General features: G+C 36.5%; 1 protein-coding gene across 1 annotated transcript in view; it reads right to left on the bottom strand.

Annotated features, from left to right (window-relative positions):
* PKN2 (protein kinase N2) overlaps positions 1-17,319 on the bottom strand; it is a 54,160-nt gene that overhangs the window by 5,364 nt on the left and 31,477 nt on the right. The window contains exons 4-19 of the mRNA XM_054383905.1: positions 12,868-12,985; positions 11,107-11,252; positions 10,794-11,007; positions 7,926-8,108; positions 7,540-7,649; positions 5,583-5,726; positions 5,368-5,443; positions 4,868-5,042; positions 4,472-4,601; positions 3,930-4,066; positions 3,737-3,812; positions 3,560-3,651; positions 2,334-2,510; positions 1,696-1,758; positions 1,517-1,593; positions 62-204 (exon numbers count right to left, since the gene is read on the bottom strand). Coding sequence (XP_054239880.1) covers positions 62-204; positions 1,517-1,593; positions 1,696-1,758; positions 2,334-2,510; positions 3,560-3,651; positions 3,737-3,812; positions 3,930-4,066; positions 4,472-4,601; positions 4,868-5,042; positions 5,368-5,443; positions 5,583-5,726; positions 7,540-7,649; positions 7,926-8,108; positions 10,794-11,007; positions 11,107-11,252; positions 12,868-12,985 — 2,061 coding nt within the window. The remainder of the gene's footprint in view (positions 1-61; positions 205-1,516; positions 1,594-1,695; positions 1,759-2,333; positions 2,511-3,559; positions 3,652-3,736; positions 3,813-3,929; positions 4,067-4,471; positions 4,602-4,867; positions 5,043-5,367; positions 5,444-5,582; positions 5,727-7,539; positions 7,650-7,925; positions 8,109-10,793; positions 11,008-11,106; positions 11,253-12,867; positions 12,986-17,319) is intronic.

Genomic DNA, 17,319 nt, shown 5'->3' with positions numbered 1-17,319 from the left:
AGTTTTGTAACCTCTTCTACATACATTGGTATCATGACTGTTGTATTTTACTGGAACTTACCTCACCCACAAGCATCTCATAGATGAGTACACCAAGACCCCACCAGTCCACAGCTCTTGTATAGGAAGTTTCTGTCAGCACCTCTGGAGCCAGAAATTCTGGTGTGCCACAGAACGTGCTTGTTCTGTCTCCAAATCCCATTCCTGAAAAGTTACAGTTAGTGAAAAGCAAGCAGTACTTTTTGCCGCTCTACAACCTCATCTGGCAGCAAACAAAACCTTTCTCTAGAGCAGCTTCAGCTGGTATTGTAGTTCCAAGGCCTGTCCTGAAGACTCAGGCCAAGGAAGTAAAACATTCCCCCGCTCTTCCTTCCCATGCCTGTGTTCCATGTGTGCCTCAGTGTAAGCTTTCTTGTCCTTAACTACATGTGATGGTCCACATTAAGCTTCCAGTTACACCTGTCACCCAGTTATCTTTGCTTGGAAAGACAAACAATCTTATGCTCTATTTTTGCTTGCTAGTACAGGAGAACGTGGTGCACAAGTCAAACATGCCTACCATGGATACTTCTGCAGTGGCGAAGTTACACACAGTTATGTAAAATGTGGAATGTAGTGAAACAGCTTTGAGCAAAGTAAGCCCTGTGCAAAAGGGGCACGGTTTGGGACATTAGCACCACAAGGACTGATGTGACAGAAGTGGAGGTGTTGCAGAAAGCTTAAGAAATTTATTTATTGTAGTAAGTAAACCAAAGAGCTTTCCTTGTCCTTGTTTCCTTTTGTCGTTTATGGAACTTGTTTGTAGCTAAAGTCACAAAACTTGCCCTAGGATATTAAAGACAACAGTAATGTTTGAACACCAACTGAATTCCCTCTAAGGCTATCAAACAGAAAAATACATGGTGGACAGACTATACAAATTGGAGAAGGAAATGGACCCTTCCTAATCTTATGCCCCAACTCGGGGGATATTTCAGTTGCTACCTTTACTTTATGTCCTGCTTGAAAGGTAGTTGCCAGTAGTGACATGCTTGAAAGTAAATTTCTAACATCTAAGCTTTCTTTTTGACATAAATGTCTCTATTTTAGCTATTAGCATACTTTGCATGTCATTTCTGTGTAGAGGTGTGATTATTTCAGTGTTAAAAAACAGATAAGGCATTTGTTAAAAAGTAAGAGTGACTCATGGATAATGGTACTTGATTTAATTGTTCAGTTAGAATGAGGAACACCCAATGCTTGTTCTGCTAACTTGGAAAATGCAGCTTAATAAGCACAGGTATGATGAACTAAGAATCAGGTGATGCTCACAACCAAAAAAAAAAAAAATAGGGTTATACTCAGATGCTTCTCTTATTTCCTTCTATCTCTATACAATCAGAGATTCATTGTTTCAATCAAATGATACAGGATAAGTACACACTGTACTTGTTTGGCAGTTTAAAAGACTCAAGGAACAGTCAAGAGTAAGACAGACTATGGAACTGCCCTAGCAAGACAACGCAAGGGCCATTACCTTCTTTGCAAAGACCAAAGTCGGCAATTTTCACGAAGCCTTCTGTGTCCAGCAATAAGTTATCCAACTTCAAATCCCTACATGAACAATTGAGAAAAAAATTGCATCATTGATGTTTCCTCAGAACTGTTCAGAAGAGCTGAAATTCATCTGTTGGAAATGGCTCAGTGACTACTTACCTATATACTATTTTGTGTTCATGTAAATACTGAAGTCCAAGAACCACACATGCAGCGTAGAATCTGTTGAACAAGTGAAGATTTCAATGGATGTTAATCTTGCTTTGCAGAATGTGAAGCCCATGATTGCTGATCTTTTAATCAATCACCTCCTGAAGATTACAGATCTTTTCTTTCCTCAGGTATAGATTAGTTTTATACAAGGTTAGAATTTTGAAGTCAGATGGCAAGAACGCTTAAAACTTGCAGCTTTCAAGCTGTACTATATTCACCTGGCCTGGAGGATAAATTTTCTGTAGTGTTCACTGCCGTTCTATTTTTTTTTTTTTTTTAGCCTTGTCTGCCATTTTAACTTTTCATTAAGCTTTTTAATTTAATGTTAAAAAAAATAAAAGAGTATTATAAACATTACATCATTGTATGTCGTTTTTTAATTCAGTGTAGATTTGGGCACATTAAACCTACATGTGTCTCTGTCTCTTTCTGACAAAATCTGTTGGGAGCCTCTGACTCTTAAAAACTTGAACAGCATTTATTAAAATGACAGAATGCAGAGGCATGTGGGGATAAATATCTTAGTTCTTAGCCACCAAAAAAATGCTCTTCACTGAATGCCACAAAAAGGGATGGATACTCACACTGCTCTTGGTTCAGAGAAGACATCAGTATGAATGTGCATCATAAGATCCCCACCAGCAGCATATTCCATTACAAAGCAAACATGATCTTTGGTTTGGAAACAAGCAAAGAGGTTCACCAGGAAGGGATGTCTTACACTATTCACAGTTTCAAATATTCGCTTTTCACACATCAAGCTGCAAACAGAAAATCATTAAAAATGTAAAGCTGAATCCCGAACCATGATTTTTCAGCTCCCAGAAGCTATGGGTAATTTACACATTACGTTTTGCCCCCTGTTCCTCAGGATAAATTAAGAACATTTTGTTTCAAGACAAGTCCCATGTAGCTTTCAAAAAAAAAAAAAAAAAAAAAAAAAGGGGGGAAACCTAGTAGTCCATGAAAATTCTACCCTGTCAATTTTCTTCCCAACTACTCAGACCTGCATTAAGGGTGCATCCATACCTTGCAATATTAGCTTCAATCCTCTTATGTCATAATATCATAATCAATTAAACTAAAAAGTGGAAAAACAGTAACAATACTACAGACAGCTATCTATAGTAGTCCCAGATTATTTCTCTTGAGGCCAACTGGTTAATTTGTATCTTTAGTGAATACAGTCACCATTAAACAGCCATAGAAGGACCTTTTTACATGAAAACCACACAGTTTTGTAACTGCCACTTCACTTCCAAGCAAAGAAAAATCTGAGTTTGGGGCCAAAAAAGATTAAACCCCAACCACAGTGGAGCATACACAGGACTTAAGGGAAAATATGATGGACAAAACACAACAGTAAGTTACAGGTTGAAAAATACCATCATAGATGTTTCTGACAGCAAAGAAAACAGTCACTGCCCTCCTGCAGTGCAATGGAAGTCTACAGAATTATTAGAACAAATAATTACAAGAGAACTTAAAGGAAAAGCAGGACCAGCTTTAAGTCAGAACTACAGTAGAGGCATGATAAGAGGGGCACTAAAACAAGTCATTATTCTTGGACCACATCACTCCCTTCTTGCCCCAGAAGAAAGACTGTGTCTGCAGCAGCCAACTAAGCAGGCAGATGACAACTTGTTTTGCTCTTTCAGTGAATTTTACTACTGTTTGGTAAAGCTTATAGTTGTGCAGAAAGGAAGCATAGCAGCAGTGAATTTTACTACTGTTTGGTAAAGCTTATAGTTGTGCAGAAAGGAAGCATAGCAGATTTATGGAATCTGTGCATTATATTTCATAGACTGACCTGTCTACTTCATCACGAGCAACAATATCTCCTTTCTTTAAGGCTTTAATAGCAAACATCTCATTTGTGTTTTTGTACTCTGCCAACAGCACCTGAAACAGAAGATAAGCAATTCATCCAAGAGCTACATCTGCTTCTTGATATAGCCTTGATATTTGACAGTCTTTAGACATTTACCTTTCCAAAATGTCCTCTGCCCAGTACAGCACAACATCGGAAATCTTTCAAACTGAATTGAAATCTTTGTTGTGATCTATGTGAAAAACAAACAAATAAACAAACAACAAAACCAAACAAAACCTCACAGTAAAAAAGACTTGTAGTTTAAGAAACATTATTCCGATCAACAGCAAAATCACCGCATTTTTACCTTCTATCTTCGGGCTCTCGGGTGTTGGTGTATTTTACATCTGAATGGGGACTATCATGCTCACAAATTATCTCAGGCTGGAGTTTTGGGACAATACTATTTCTGCCATTTTCAAAATCAAAAGCTGTTACTTCATCCTGTGAAGAAAAAGTCTGAGAATTTAAAACTGATTGCAAAGACAAATCAGTGCAGAGAGTTGACTACATGTATGTGAAATGCTTAACACAAGAATTATCTGAGGTAAAATGGATACTTTGAGATGATCAGATAAGCAAAGTTTTTAACCTGTTGGCTTCAATCATTTTGCTCTTTGTTAATAAAGCTGTTTTTTTCCTGAATGGTCTAATGATTTTGTGCTTTTGTTTTTTTGTGTGGTGAAACCAATAATATGGAGAATTAAACACACCAATCATGGTAACACTTTCCCACCACTGAGACAATTCTGTGTGTGTAAGTGAAGAGAGCATACGCTTGAAAAATAAAGGAGGAAATCCATAAAAAGATACCAATATTACCACCTTGTTAAACTGAAAGTTACTTGCCTGAGATGGTATGTCAGGAGCCTTTATCTCTGAGGAGGATTCAGATATCTCCCCAAGGGAGGATGCACGGGGTGGAGCTGGTGGAGGCTCAGGTTCATGTTCAAAGTCCAATTTGGCCACAGGAGAGTCACTGGCAATAAAAATAACTCCTCAGTGCATAGCAGAGACTATTTTAATAGTATGAAAACCAATTTAAAACTGCACGTTATGTAGATTTCTCCTAAAGCAAGTCTTGTGTGTGCAGATCTGTCTATAAAATGGATGTTCAAAATTACAACATTGAAAGGTCTGTAGTCTTGCAGAATAAACAGGATAAACATTATGTGGATTGAGGCATAAGCAGCTCACTGTTACACTTGCTCTTAAAAGTACTGCAAAACTGTAGATATCACCTACCTGGCTGGCAGCGTTAGTTCAGGAATGTGAGCATCAACCACTGGCCCAGTAGCAGTCACTGATGCTTGAGGGCTGAAGGTGCCAGAATGATTTACTGTAGGAATAGCTCTTCTTACCAGCCTTCCCCAAGTGGCAATATTAATATTCATTTGAGGAGCTCTGAGAAATGTTTTGCCTGTGGATATTGTGGAAAAAAAAAAATATAGAGTGCAAGTAATTTCCTTACTTATTACCAAAAGCTATAATTAAAAAGTAATCATATTAATCAGTTTATAGCTTATGAAGAACAAATTGAATTGGTCATATTCCTTAGCAATTCATAATTATTCACTATTAAATGCTAATGCATATTAAGGAATTCTAAAGCAAAACATTTCTAAGTGCAATGCCAAATCCTTCATTATCAACAGCTTTATTCATAGGCAAATACTAGGTCTGCATAAAAAATGTCAACAGATTTGTGCCATTTTAAGCTTTGTATGTTTATATTAAACAGTCACCTTGCTGTTTTGAAAAAATTTTCTTCTGCCTCTGGAGTTTTGGTCTTCTTTCAATAACTGGATTAAAAAACGTAACCTGCAGTTCAAATAATATGGGTTATAATTCAAGTTTCAGAACAAAATACATTCTTACAAGTTCAAGAAAAACTTCGTAACATTATTCTGCAATACAGCACTCACAAGTCTGCTAAAGTGCTTCAAAAAACCACCCTTACCTCTGCAAACAGAGTGCCCTGTGGTTCAAGATAGAGACACATGCCATGACGTTGGTTATCCAGGAAATCTTCCAACCTCAGAAACTTGACTGCACACAAGGATCTCCAGTCACGCCAATACACTGAGATTTCTAATTCACGTGACTACGACCGGAAACACAGGAAATTACTTATTAGTATTGTTTTGCAAGAGTTACCTCTGTACCATAATAAGATCTGGCAACTTAAGGTTCAAGATGCACAGCTGCTAAAAGAGTGCCAGGGCTACCTAGCCATACTGAGCAAACTCTCACTGGGATGGTGGTTGTGTTTTGCTTCAGTTCAGATGCGATCACCAGGGGCCAAATAAAAGCATTAAGTGTAGAATTCCCTTGAGGAGAGAGTCATAGTCAACAGCCTTTTTGAGTCAAACAACAGTGCTAGTTCAAGCTATTTTAACTAAAGCTCTGACAATTTGTTAGAACGACCTGTTTAGAAACTTCAGCTTTACTAGTCTTCCACATTATTCACAAGTATGAATTGTATTATCTCACCTGCAAAGTGACATTTTAGTACCCACATACAAATCACGATGCAGACTTTATGTATTTCTAGAAATACATACTATTTTATAACATGATTGTGAAGAAGGGCCAAAGTCTTTAAACTAACAAGAGCTACTGCTATACTCTGCCAGTGGAATTTATACATTCTTAGAGAGTCCTAAATGCTTGTTAGAAATGTGAAGAGTCCTGCAATACCATTTAACAGCAGCATTGTATGTTACTAAGTTCAGTTAGTGCTGTTGAATTCTAGGACAATGCACAATTTACTGTCTTTAAATGATAGCTGTAGGTTTTAAAAGAAACAAAAGTTAAGAAGAAGCAACAGATTAAAAAAAAAAAAAAGAGAGAGAGATGGGGTTTGGAATGTGCATTCCAAATATGGAAGGACGCATGGTTCTGCCCAGCAGAAGGTCCTTTTCCGGCCCCAAAAAGCATCTATTAGCAAGTTCTTAACTAGTGAACATGAGGGATACTGTCTGGTAGGGGCAGCTACTCAACTTGGACTATTTCTAGTCTTGATCTGAGAATAATGAAGGCCTTAGTACTCCACAGCTGCCAGTGTTGTTCTCACTACTCCTAACCAGAAGTTGAATTTCTCTACCCGCAAGTCTAAAACTACTTCCTTCCTAGATGGACGGAATCTAGTCTGGGGCTCAGAGGGGTGGGGCTCCGTGGGGAGAGAGCAAAAACAGGAAGGTGGCTTTTTTTTTTTGTGTGTGTGTGTGTGTTCTCATTTGTTTTAACTACATGCTGGAGATGACATTTAGTCTCCTAAAATGTAATTTTTTTGGGGTTTATTTCAAATATTGATGGGAAATAAAGCAAGAACTCTTGTACCTTAAAATTCTATGACTATCACGTATCTAAAAAGCAAATGCTTGATTAAACCTATGTAACATAAATTCTCTTCAAAAAGGGGGAGGAAAGAAATATTTGAGTATAATTTTGGTATTTGCATCCTCCAAGTCACATTTGAAGTTTCAAGAAAGAACTATTAGTTTATTTACTATTGTTGAAAGAATCGATCAGCTTCACATGAGAACACACAGAAGCACTGTAAAAGTTCTATGAAATAGCTTTACCAAATTATCCAAACCGCATCTGATATTACAATTTGTTGATAAATAATGAGAAGAGGACCCTAATAAAAATTTAAGCAGGTGAAAAAAGATGCTAAGTGTTAAATCTTGGATTATCATGTCAGTTTGTAGGCTAGCAAAGGTAAAATCTTTAGAATGCCAACCTAGCATAGCAGCTTAACCCCAGGGAGCTCATTCTGTTAAGGATGAGAATATTTGCACACATGAAATTCAATCATAGTCACAACAGTAAAAAAAAAAAAAAAAAAAAAAAGAAAAAGAAAAAGAAAAAAAGGTAACGTGAAATGGATCTGCACAAGACTGCATTTTTACCCTGTCTAGTTCCAGTGTAAATTTCTGATCCCATGACTGATTTGAAATAGGTTTCCAGCTAGTCTGACCAGCCACAGTGTTATCCAGCTTCAGTACAGCACAGACTTCATCTGTAAGTAAAGTACACAAACTCAGCTTAAATCTTTAAGAGGATTTTCCACAAACAAAAAAATCTTCAGTAAGTTTGCCTTAAAAATATAATCTCATATTTAATTGGTTTTTATGGGCATAACAGTGCGGGTTTGTTTTTGTTTCTTTTTATCTTGAACAGCAGATGAAGAAACACATGTTTAAAGCTTCAAATCTATGTAATATTTTAAATTACAGAACACAGCATGGACATAAAAATGTAAATAAAAGATATGAATAATAGAAGTATACTGAACTGGACAAGTCGTCAGTTTTCAGAAGGTTTCGACTGCTCCCAGTTTTACTTTTACTGGTTCTCATGAAAGTTGATCTGGCTTCATTTGGACTCCAACCAGGCAGCGCAATGGATGTGGTTTTTGATCGACCAGGAACGTTTTCCAAAATATCTTGGCAGCCCATTAGTCTAACTTCCAGGGTACCTAGAACAAGACAGACAATGACTTTTCAAGGATTTCTGTTCTTAAGTAAACAAAGTGAATGATTACTGATCCATTCATGGTAATGGCTCACACTGCAACCCCTGCAGGGTATTAACAGAAATATCAGATGACATTGAAAGACAGATATAAGACAGACAAATATACTGAAAAAAACCCCAACATTAAAAGTCAAATGCATGAGACTCAAGGAGTAACACCAAAATAGCACAAAATAGAAGTTTCTGTTCTATACGTCAGAATTGAATCAAACTGACTGGGTTTAAATTGTAAGAAACATCACTTTTTAAGACGAAAAATGTCAAGTTTCTTATTAAAAAGATGGATCTTGCTGATGAGACAATAACAATTTCTTATGAGTTTTATATAACCAATGGATACATTGCTTTTGTAATTAAAACAAACACACTGACTATTGAGACCACAAATTTGTTTAGGGTACATTCAGAAATCACATTTGCCTGCTGTGTCCTTGAAGTCAAACTTGAGTCAGTACATAATTTAAAATCATTGAATTGTTCTAACTTGACAGAATTTGGATTTATTTTAAAGCTGACACAAGAAACTACTCTTCAAAAATCTGCTTTAACCAAATGAGGGATAGAGGCTGCTCTTCTAATTTAAGAGTTTCCTCCAGCAGCACAGAAACATCCGAGTACCACAGATGGTTACAAGAACGGTAAGTTCACCTCATCCTGTACTTGATAGCATCTGTAAAACTGCAACACCACTTAACACTAACAAAATTAACTATTAGAAGTGGTGAAACCAGCCCGTTCATAATCATACTGTCTGATAGAAATGTCCTGAGAACAAATGTACTTAACCGTGAAACTTTAGAGCGCTCTTTTGTAACGTAAGCTTAAGTCAGACTTGACCTAAAAATGGTCTGGCAACATTATAGGGCACAGAACAGGCACCAAGAAACCAGTCTGAGAAGAAATTCCATCCTGTAGGGAACCAACAGCTCTTAAGTGACAGCTGAGCATTAGGCTATGAAGACAAAGAGATGCTATTGGCTCCTGAAACAGGTTGAAAGAATACTTCATTCCCAAACTCTGCTTAGCAAAAAAAGGAAAAAATTAAAAAAGCAGAAAGGCATCTTGTAAAAGGCATGAATGCTTATCAGAAAGTTCTGCTGATACACTTTCAAAAGCATGACAGTAACAGTAATCTAGTTTTCACAAGATGTTAAGAGGCAGACAGAAGGCACTGCTCAAATCTAGATCAACACAAAAGCTTTGTATAACCAATATGAAAGTGAAACTACTAACTACTTCACAAGCATGTAGCTCTGCTTTGATAACTCCTATCAGAAACTGTTCATATGTGTCATTAAATCACAGCTTAAGAGGAATTATTTGTCCCTATAATGTATCCTGTATTACAGGAAAAGAATAATGATTTAAAAAAGAGCTGTTTTAAAATCAAGGCATAATACAGAATTGTGCCCACAGTCACTGGTCATTTGAGATTCCATATGAAAAGAAGTTACCCTTACCATTCTGCAACTTTACAAGTCCTGAAGTCCTGAATGCTTTTTACCCTTTGCTATTTGTCTTACCGAACCAAAATGGTAGACAAGAAGACTCACTCCATTTTATTACTGCAACTCAACAGAAGAGTTCCTCTTTTTGTTTTAACACACAACACCACAGTACTTCAAAACACAGTTCTGGTTTCAGTTATATGTGTACAGCTAAAAAGAACATTTGAATTACACTTTGGTTTTGTAGTAAACTTACTCTGTTCAAGTTGGTTTAATAGTTATGAGTAAAAGGTTTGAGGAAACAAAACAAAACCCCCGAACTATCTGTACTAGTAATTCTTGTACGACTACTTGTTAAATAAATTTAGTAAACCAACATACCCCCAAGTAGTCAGGAGTATTTGTTTTTTTCTTAAAAACACTAAGAACCTAGTATTTAAAAGCTTTGTTAAAGTATGGCTCATCTCTTGAAACAGTTCCAATGAAAGACAACAATTCCAGGTGAACCCAAACTATGAGAAGTTCCTAAGCCTTATATTCATGTATAAACGTACTGTTCTCTTACAGTATGCTAAGTTTCTAAAAACAAAATAAGCCCAAGAATTTTCACATTTAATTGCAAGGAAAGCAATTCACAGCAATAAGGAGAGGCTTCAATAGTTCCATGCGTGTTTGTCAGGATCTCCTTGTCTGGTTTAGCTATGCAATCCATGTTTTGGTAGCATAGATCTCACCTTCTAGGAAGTCAGTGTGATCCAGTGGGTAAAACAGGGACTGGGAGAAAAGCTAGGTGCCTATCTCCAGCTCTGCCATTGACTTGTATGACAAGGGCAAGTCACTTACCCCTTCTGCACCTCAGTTTCCCCATCTGTAAAATGGGGACAATGGCACTTACCTACCCTTTAATGTGCTTGATAATCTAAAGATGAATGCTAATAATGTTTTTCCCTAGTGGCCTAACTTAAGCCCCAAACTTCACTTTTTCAACAGGATTATAAGAAGTCACATAAATCAAAGAAACTTATCTGCATTTTTTGGGTGCATTGACACTTGGTAATTCTAAATGCCTTTGTCTAGGAAGAGAACAACAATTAAATATGTCCAGAAAGAAACAACGTTGGCATTAAAGACTTGTTTTAAACCATTTAACAGAATAAGAAAAGCTCCATAAATCATACCTGTTAAAGCTGCTGGTTTGGACAGTGTACTGTACTGGTTTTGAGTAGATATTACACTTTGACGAGGACTTAATGTGGGTGAAGAGACCAATGAAAGCTCCTCTATAATAATACTGCTTTTGGGATGGTTTTTAGGAAGTTCATTCAATCTCTGTTCCAGTGAATACCTCAAGAGGTCCAACTTCTGGCTTGATTCATTAAATCTTGCTTGTGCCTTTTCAAAAATAAAATAAAAAATTTGAAAAATGTATTTTTTTTTTTCATGAAAGAGTATTTAAAATAAAGTATCAGAAACTGTAAGGGTGTAAATTACTTCTGAAAGTGCTTTCCTGTCGGTAACTTTCCCAGATCCAAGTAATTTCATCACATTTTTTGCACCTTCTGCTACAGCATACTCTATCCTAAAATGATGCCGTAATTCTTCCATTCGGAGCTCAAGAGGGCTTATCACAGGTTTTGCTGCAAAGAGATATAAACAAGCAATCTTCATTGAAGACCACACCCATGTTCAGTTTCTTCAGTATCAACCCTTCTTCCCCCATATAAACAGAGAGGACGATAGAAAAGAAGGAGAAAAAAAAATTAAAAAAGAGTGAAAGATGTAGATTTGGTAGTACAAAGAGAAGCTTGAAGTACACCATAAAAGCAACAGTCAAATTTTAAGCATCTGCATTTGAAGGAGGAAATCACTGATCAGGGCCTCAGTCCAATAAACAGATCCTACTCCTTGAGGAGCTGTAATTGCCAGAGGATGCATGTCTTCAGGGGAGTTAAGGCACAAAAGCCAAATCCCCCAAATATTTAGCTGTTAAGGAGGTTTTGAGACTTCCACATTTCTGAACCATGCTCTGCAGATTGATCTTTCAAACCACCCTTTAGCTAAGTAGGTCCCTGATTGGTTTCTTATAATTCTCCTGCTTCACATGAAATCCCAGGGTACCTGGTCTCTGCCAGCACAGAGAATGCAAGAGGCCCCATACATTCATTGCCTTCTCCAAATGGTTTGAGTTAACTATTCTAATGTCCACTTCTTAGAGTGTTTAGATTTCCTAAACAGAATTGGAAAGTTTCCTGGATGTATTCCTTTCCATTCAAAGCTCTAAGAGCATTAGAAACATGAAAAGGCATTTTAAAGCCTGTTCAAGCTTGAACATTTTTCTTTTTCTTTTGAACCAATGGAACACATAACCCGTGTGCTAAGATGGTGTTAAAAAAAAGTCAGAAGTGTTTTAAGTGTAAAAGCAAACAAAGAAAATCAACCCCCACCCTGCAAAACAAAACACACACAAGTTTTTCGTTATCTAGGGTATATCCAGGCCCTAATTACAAGCATCATTATACAACTTCAGTACTCAGAAATGTGTATAAATGAAGTTCAAGACCTAGAGATGTACCAATATGCCCACAATTCCACAGTACACTCGCACCATTATAGCTCAGGGGTATTTATTTATGTGGTTAAAGATTTCCAAAGAAATTCATGTTTAGAGCTACCTATGAAATGCAGCATGGGTATTTCAAGTCAGGTTGTTTTAAAAATACTGATTTTTGGTTGTTTTTAAAATAGTTGTTTACTGCTCAATCTAGACTAAACACCCATAAAGCCAGCAAAACTTCACCTCCATCTGTACTCCCATTAGTAATAGTAAGGGCAAGCTATTTAAGTATGATGAGCAGGTTTGGTACCTGTGTCAGATATTTTTTTTAGGATAATAAAAAGATTCTATGCTTTATAAGAAATTACTAGTTATTCTTAAGACAAAAAAAAAAAAAAAAGCATAAATGGAAGCAAAAGGAAGACCACAAAGCAAAAATGGACTGCATACAATATAAAAAAGATGATGAGAAGAGGTATTTTTCTTTATGAAGCTCATGGTATTTTGCTTCAAGTTAGATATATTTGGCTTTCAAACACACTCCATGTGCAAGTGTGCCTAGTCTGCAACTATTTTTTGTCCATGAAGCTTTATATAACCTTCCTACTAGAAGTTTACTATAATTCTGTGTGCATATGGGTACATATCTACATGGCATTCTGACAATAACAATTTCTATTTCCTTTCTACTCCATCACCATTATCAAAGGCCAACTCATTGGTCTGGACTGCCTGAAGAATCTGCATCCTTATAACTTCTATTTTTGTCTTGCTGTCCTGGAGCATCTGTTGAGCTGTGGCAAGAAGTTTTCGATCCTATTAAAAGAAATGAACAAATAAGTTAAAATTGTAAACTTTCATGGAGCAAACCAAACTGAAAACTTCAAAACTCACACACTTTAGGAACAAGAATTGAATCTGTGTGGTTCATTTGGTAGAGCAAATCAACTAACTACATTAGAATATTACTGGAAATTAAGTTAGGACAGAGGCACGTTCTGATTAAAGACTAAAAGCCACTCCCATGGAAACTACATCTGTTTAAAGCTGAATAAAGGAGGCACGATCTAGCAACATTACATGTGTAAATTAATGTGTTGTCAGCTGATACTAAAGAAAGGACAAGATATTAAGTGCAAAATACCTCCACCCTCTGTACAATGACTCAGATGTACTGTAAGTATGACAAGACCTCTATTATTAAACATATTTCCTAGACTAGGTTCACATAAAAATCATTGCACCGATTTACATGAGCTGATTTTCAATCTTGAAATTAGAAATACGAAGTTAGTTTATGTAGTACACTACAAAAAAGCCTGCAGCACGTTTTTCTGAGCAAATTAAAGCTGAAGTTTTTTTGCATTAAATACACGATAGATGAGGGTTATTTCATTACCTATTTCATCAGCAACTCAAAGTATAATTCTTTCTAGCTAACTAACTGAGCTAACTTTTTTTTAAAAAAAGCAGTAACACAAGAAGCTGTTCAAAAGAGAACATTTCTGAAGATGCTTACAAACTGAGAATACCATTTCATGGTCAGGAGTGCAGCCAGCCAGCCACACATTTCTCAGGTATACCCTTTTCTGTCCTCCAGCTACTGGAGTTCTGACTTAAAATGGATTATCAAATGTTCTTCATGTGGAACTGTCCATGTGCTTCTAAGGCTGCTGCATGGCTCGCTCTGTATATTCTGTCAGTTACCAGGTAACTTAAAGGTGATCTGACTTGCAGCAGCAACAAAAGAAAACAGGGTATAAGGAAGTTTAAGGCAGTCTATTTGTCCTGTCTATGCACTACCAATCAATCACAGTAGTCTGTGTAGATGAACATCACAGTTGGTATTGCTTAAGGGGTATTTTAGTTAACTCATTTTGTAGCCACTCTATAACCTCATAAATGTTATTTTCCCATGGACATGGTTTATACTTATATTTTTAATTTTATAATGAAGTTATCAATTATTTTAAAAGTTACAGAAATTCAATTCTTCCCCTTACCACAACCAAGACAAAGAACTGCAGTGTAGGTACAGATACCAAGAACTAGAAAAACTGGAAGCATGAAATATACTGTGAGAAAAATCAACCTGTTGAAAAGATAGTTATTTATCTTTATAGAGCTCCTTGTGCCTAATGTATTATTCACTCGGATATTTTAATGTTCTGCAGGGTAGATGCGCCAATTTATACACATAAAAAAGGCTTTGGTTTCATGGGGAGAGATTGTGCTCCCTCTGCATACCATAGTTTCAGAACTCTTGGGTTTAAATTTCAGTATTGACATTTCAGAGAGGTACCACTAGTTTTCTTACTTTAAGATTCCATGTTAGCTATCCAATTATTCAATGAATATACTGAATTTCCTAAATAATCGCCTTCTCAAATACAAATGTCAATTTTTGCAATAACTACTGCCTGTGGTAGAGTATAGGATCTAAGTAACAGATTACAAGAATAGTATATTAAACCTTATCCATCCATTGTTCTGATCCATAAAGATTTATTTTTGATCTTGCTGCTCTTGATTGTCCCTCGTATCTTCTTACTGCAATCAATTTGTTTGCTCAGGGGCAACATTAGCCCTTCAAAGCGTAGAATGGAGGTAACTCAGGATTAGAGAGACATCCTTGTGTTTTCAAGAGACAGAAAACCCCGTCTTGAGAATCAAAATGAATGTGTTACACTCAGCAGCTCTTTTAGTGTTGGAGGCTGAATATGAAGTATTTCAGGGCATCTCCTGAGCACAGAAGAACTGACAGTGCCTGTAAAACTTGTCTGCAAAGCTGTCATGGGATCTTAGAGAATCCACATAAGTCCAAGGAAAGATGATCGATATCTCAAAAAGAGTCTTCAGTCCAAATAGGTTAGGCTGAATGTTGCTGAAGCAAGTAGAAGGAAGTAGAAAGGGAAAATCTTCCTATGAGATGATGAGTTTTATTACTATTAACAGCCTGCTTTTTAATTTTTATGGAACAATGACCTCTCTCCATTAAATTGAGGTCTAGAAAATAATACAACAAAACTTTGAAATTAGATCATATAGGATACTTGAATACAGGTCACAAAAGCACTGGGGTTGGATTCAAACTGGAAAATTTCTGCCCCTTTTGCCCACTTCATCCTGACACTTGAGTTGTTTTAAGCACTGCTTTTAAAAAAACACAATCACCATGCTCAAGCCTACATCTTAAACCTGTGAAATTAACTCAGTACTGAGTATTAAGATTATAAGAGAAGGAATACGCACCATTCCTGTCCTGTTTGTTGAAGCAGCTGGCAGTGTTTTTGTGTTTTCCAGCTTGCTCTTCCCAGCCTAGTTACTATATACACCCAATCTGGTAGGCTGATTTAAGCATTTACTGATTGCAAATACAAGATTCAATCATCAATTTTAATTACACGCCTCAGTCACAAAGCAAGCCAGAATTTATCCTTTCTATCTAGTCTGATCAAAGCCTGCTAACAATGTTTAATATTACAGCCTGAGTGTTTAGTTACGTTTTTTCAGGCTGTTACAAGGTTACTTACTGAGGGTTTATAAGGAACCTAATTAATGTATGTCTTTTGATCCATTTGGGTCAGCTGATTATTATTTTTAAATGTACCTAATGCTAAGTACATGGCCCCAGAGGATACAGACTCCAGGGTTTCCAAGAGCTTAGGGAATGGGCTGCACAGACAGCATTCCCAGGCCCTTAGTCATAAGGTGCACTTCAAATATTTCTTCCATCTGCTCCAGGCTAGTAGGTTGCAGGTCACCTTTAGATAAGGCTACCAAAGTACCAGCTGATTCACCAAACGTTCTCCTAGGACAGAATGAGCTTGATGATACCTACAGTTCATGAAGTCTAAACTAATTTTTCTGGGACTGAGCAGCATTTGCTGTATTTTTTTTCAAGGTAAAAAAAAGCAATGCACTAGGCAGGTACAAAGTAATCTGCCTCTCCACTAGTCCCTAGCAGAAATTCATAAAGCAGAAACAAAGTTCCTGTCCAACACTTTCTGCTTAGTATCAGTTATAAGGGGTACCAATGCAATTCACAGATGTATACTCTTCAAACACTGCTTTTTAATCAGGTCACTGATGTAGCTAGGTGTTGGCTCAGCCAGTTAAAAACTTAGATTTCAATTTAGTTTACTATTGTCTGGACACTGAAACATCTAACTGAACTACTACATGGGTATTTGTCACATCTATACTTTGTGTTTCCTCTTGGTTTACTTCCTAAAAGTAAAGTAGATTAACTAATGAAGTAAAGGAGTAACTAATGAAGGGTGAAGGGGCAGGTATGTAGAAAATCCCTCCCTTTTTTCCTCATTTGACACTCATAATTCCCTTACACTCCTCAAATATGCGTGTGTGTGGTGTTCTTGGGTTTTGTTGTTCCTGTTTTTTGTTTGGCCTTTTTTTTGTTTAATATTTTATTTTCTTCTTTTCTTCATTTAAAAGATTTTCAGTTGAGTTAAGGAATTCTTAGAGCGTGATGGATTTTATTACATAGTTAGGACAATGTAGTATGTCAAACCCATTTAGGGTTTAGTACATGCTTTCTCCCCTACCTCCTTGGAGAATTTCTGGTTCTGTGAAGATGAGCGAGCTTGTGCTTAAAAATTCAGATCTAGAAATAAGTGTGGCTTTAATTTTAATTTCTCTAGAATGCCACACTTCTATTAAAAAATTTAAAAAAAATAATATGTATTTTATGTGCATGTGTACTAATGCAGATTACAACACTATCAGAATATTATGCACATCTTATTAAAACAAGTATTGGACACGACAACTAGGTGACCATTTCAGAAGCATATTCTGTAATGCTGCCTTTTGCATAATTATCATGCCTAGTACAACTTTAATCTCATGTTGGGTTTTGTTTGGTTGGGGTTTTTTTGTTTTGTTTTTATTTTTTTCTGTGCAGAAAAGCATCAGATAGCAGTCAGTGCTATACCAAGCTTTGCTGCTAAGTGAATCACGCATAATCAAAGATTACTAGATGTACTAAATTTAGTAAGCCGGATTTGTTATTTAGGTTGAACTGCATGGGGACAAATTGATAAAACAATCACTTGAGGGGATATCAAACCACAACAAAACATAGTAATTTGTAGTAATTTGGATTTGACATGTAACTATTTAATAAAAAT

The sequence above is a fragment of the Indicator indicator genome, chromosome 10, assembly GCF_027791375.1.
Source record: "Indicator indicator isolate 239-I01 chromosome 10, UM_Iind_1.1, whole genome shotgun sequence".
Classification (NCBI taxonomy): domain Eukaryota; kingdom Metazoa; phylum Chordata; class Aves; order Piciformes; family Indicatoridae; genus Indicator; species Indicator indicator.
Note: the sequence above shows the minus strand (reverse complement) of the source record. Positions and strands in the feature narration are given on the sequence as shown.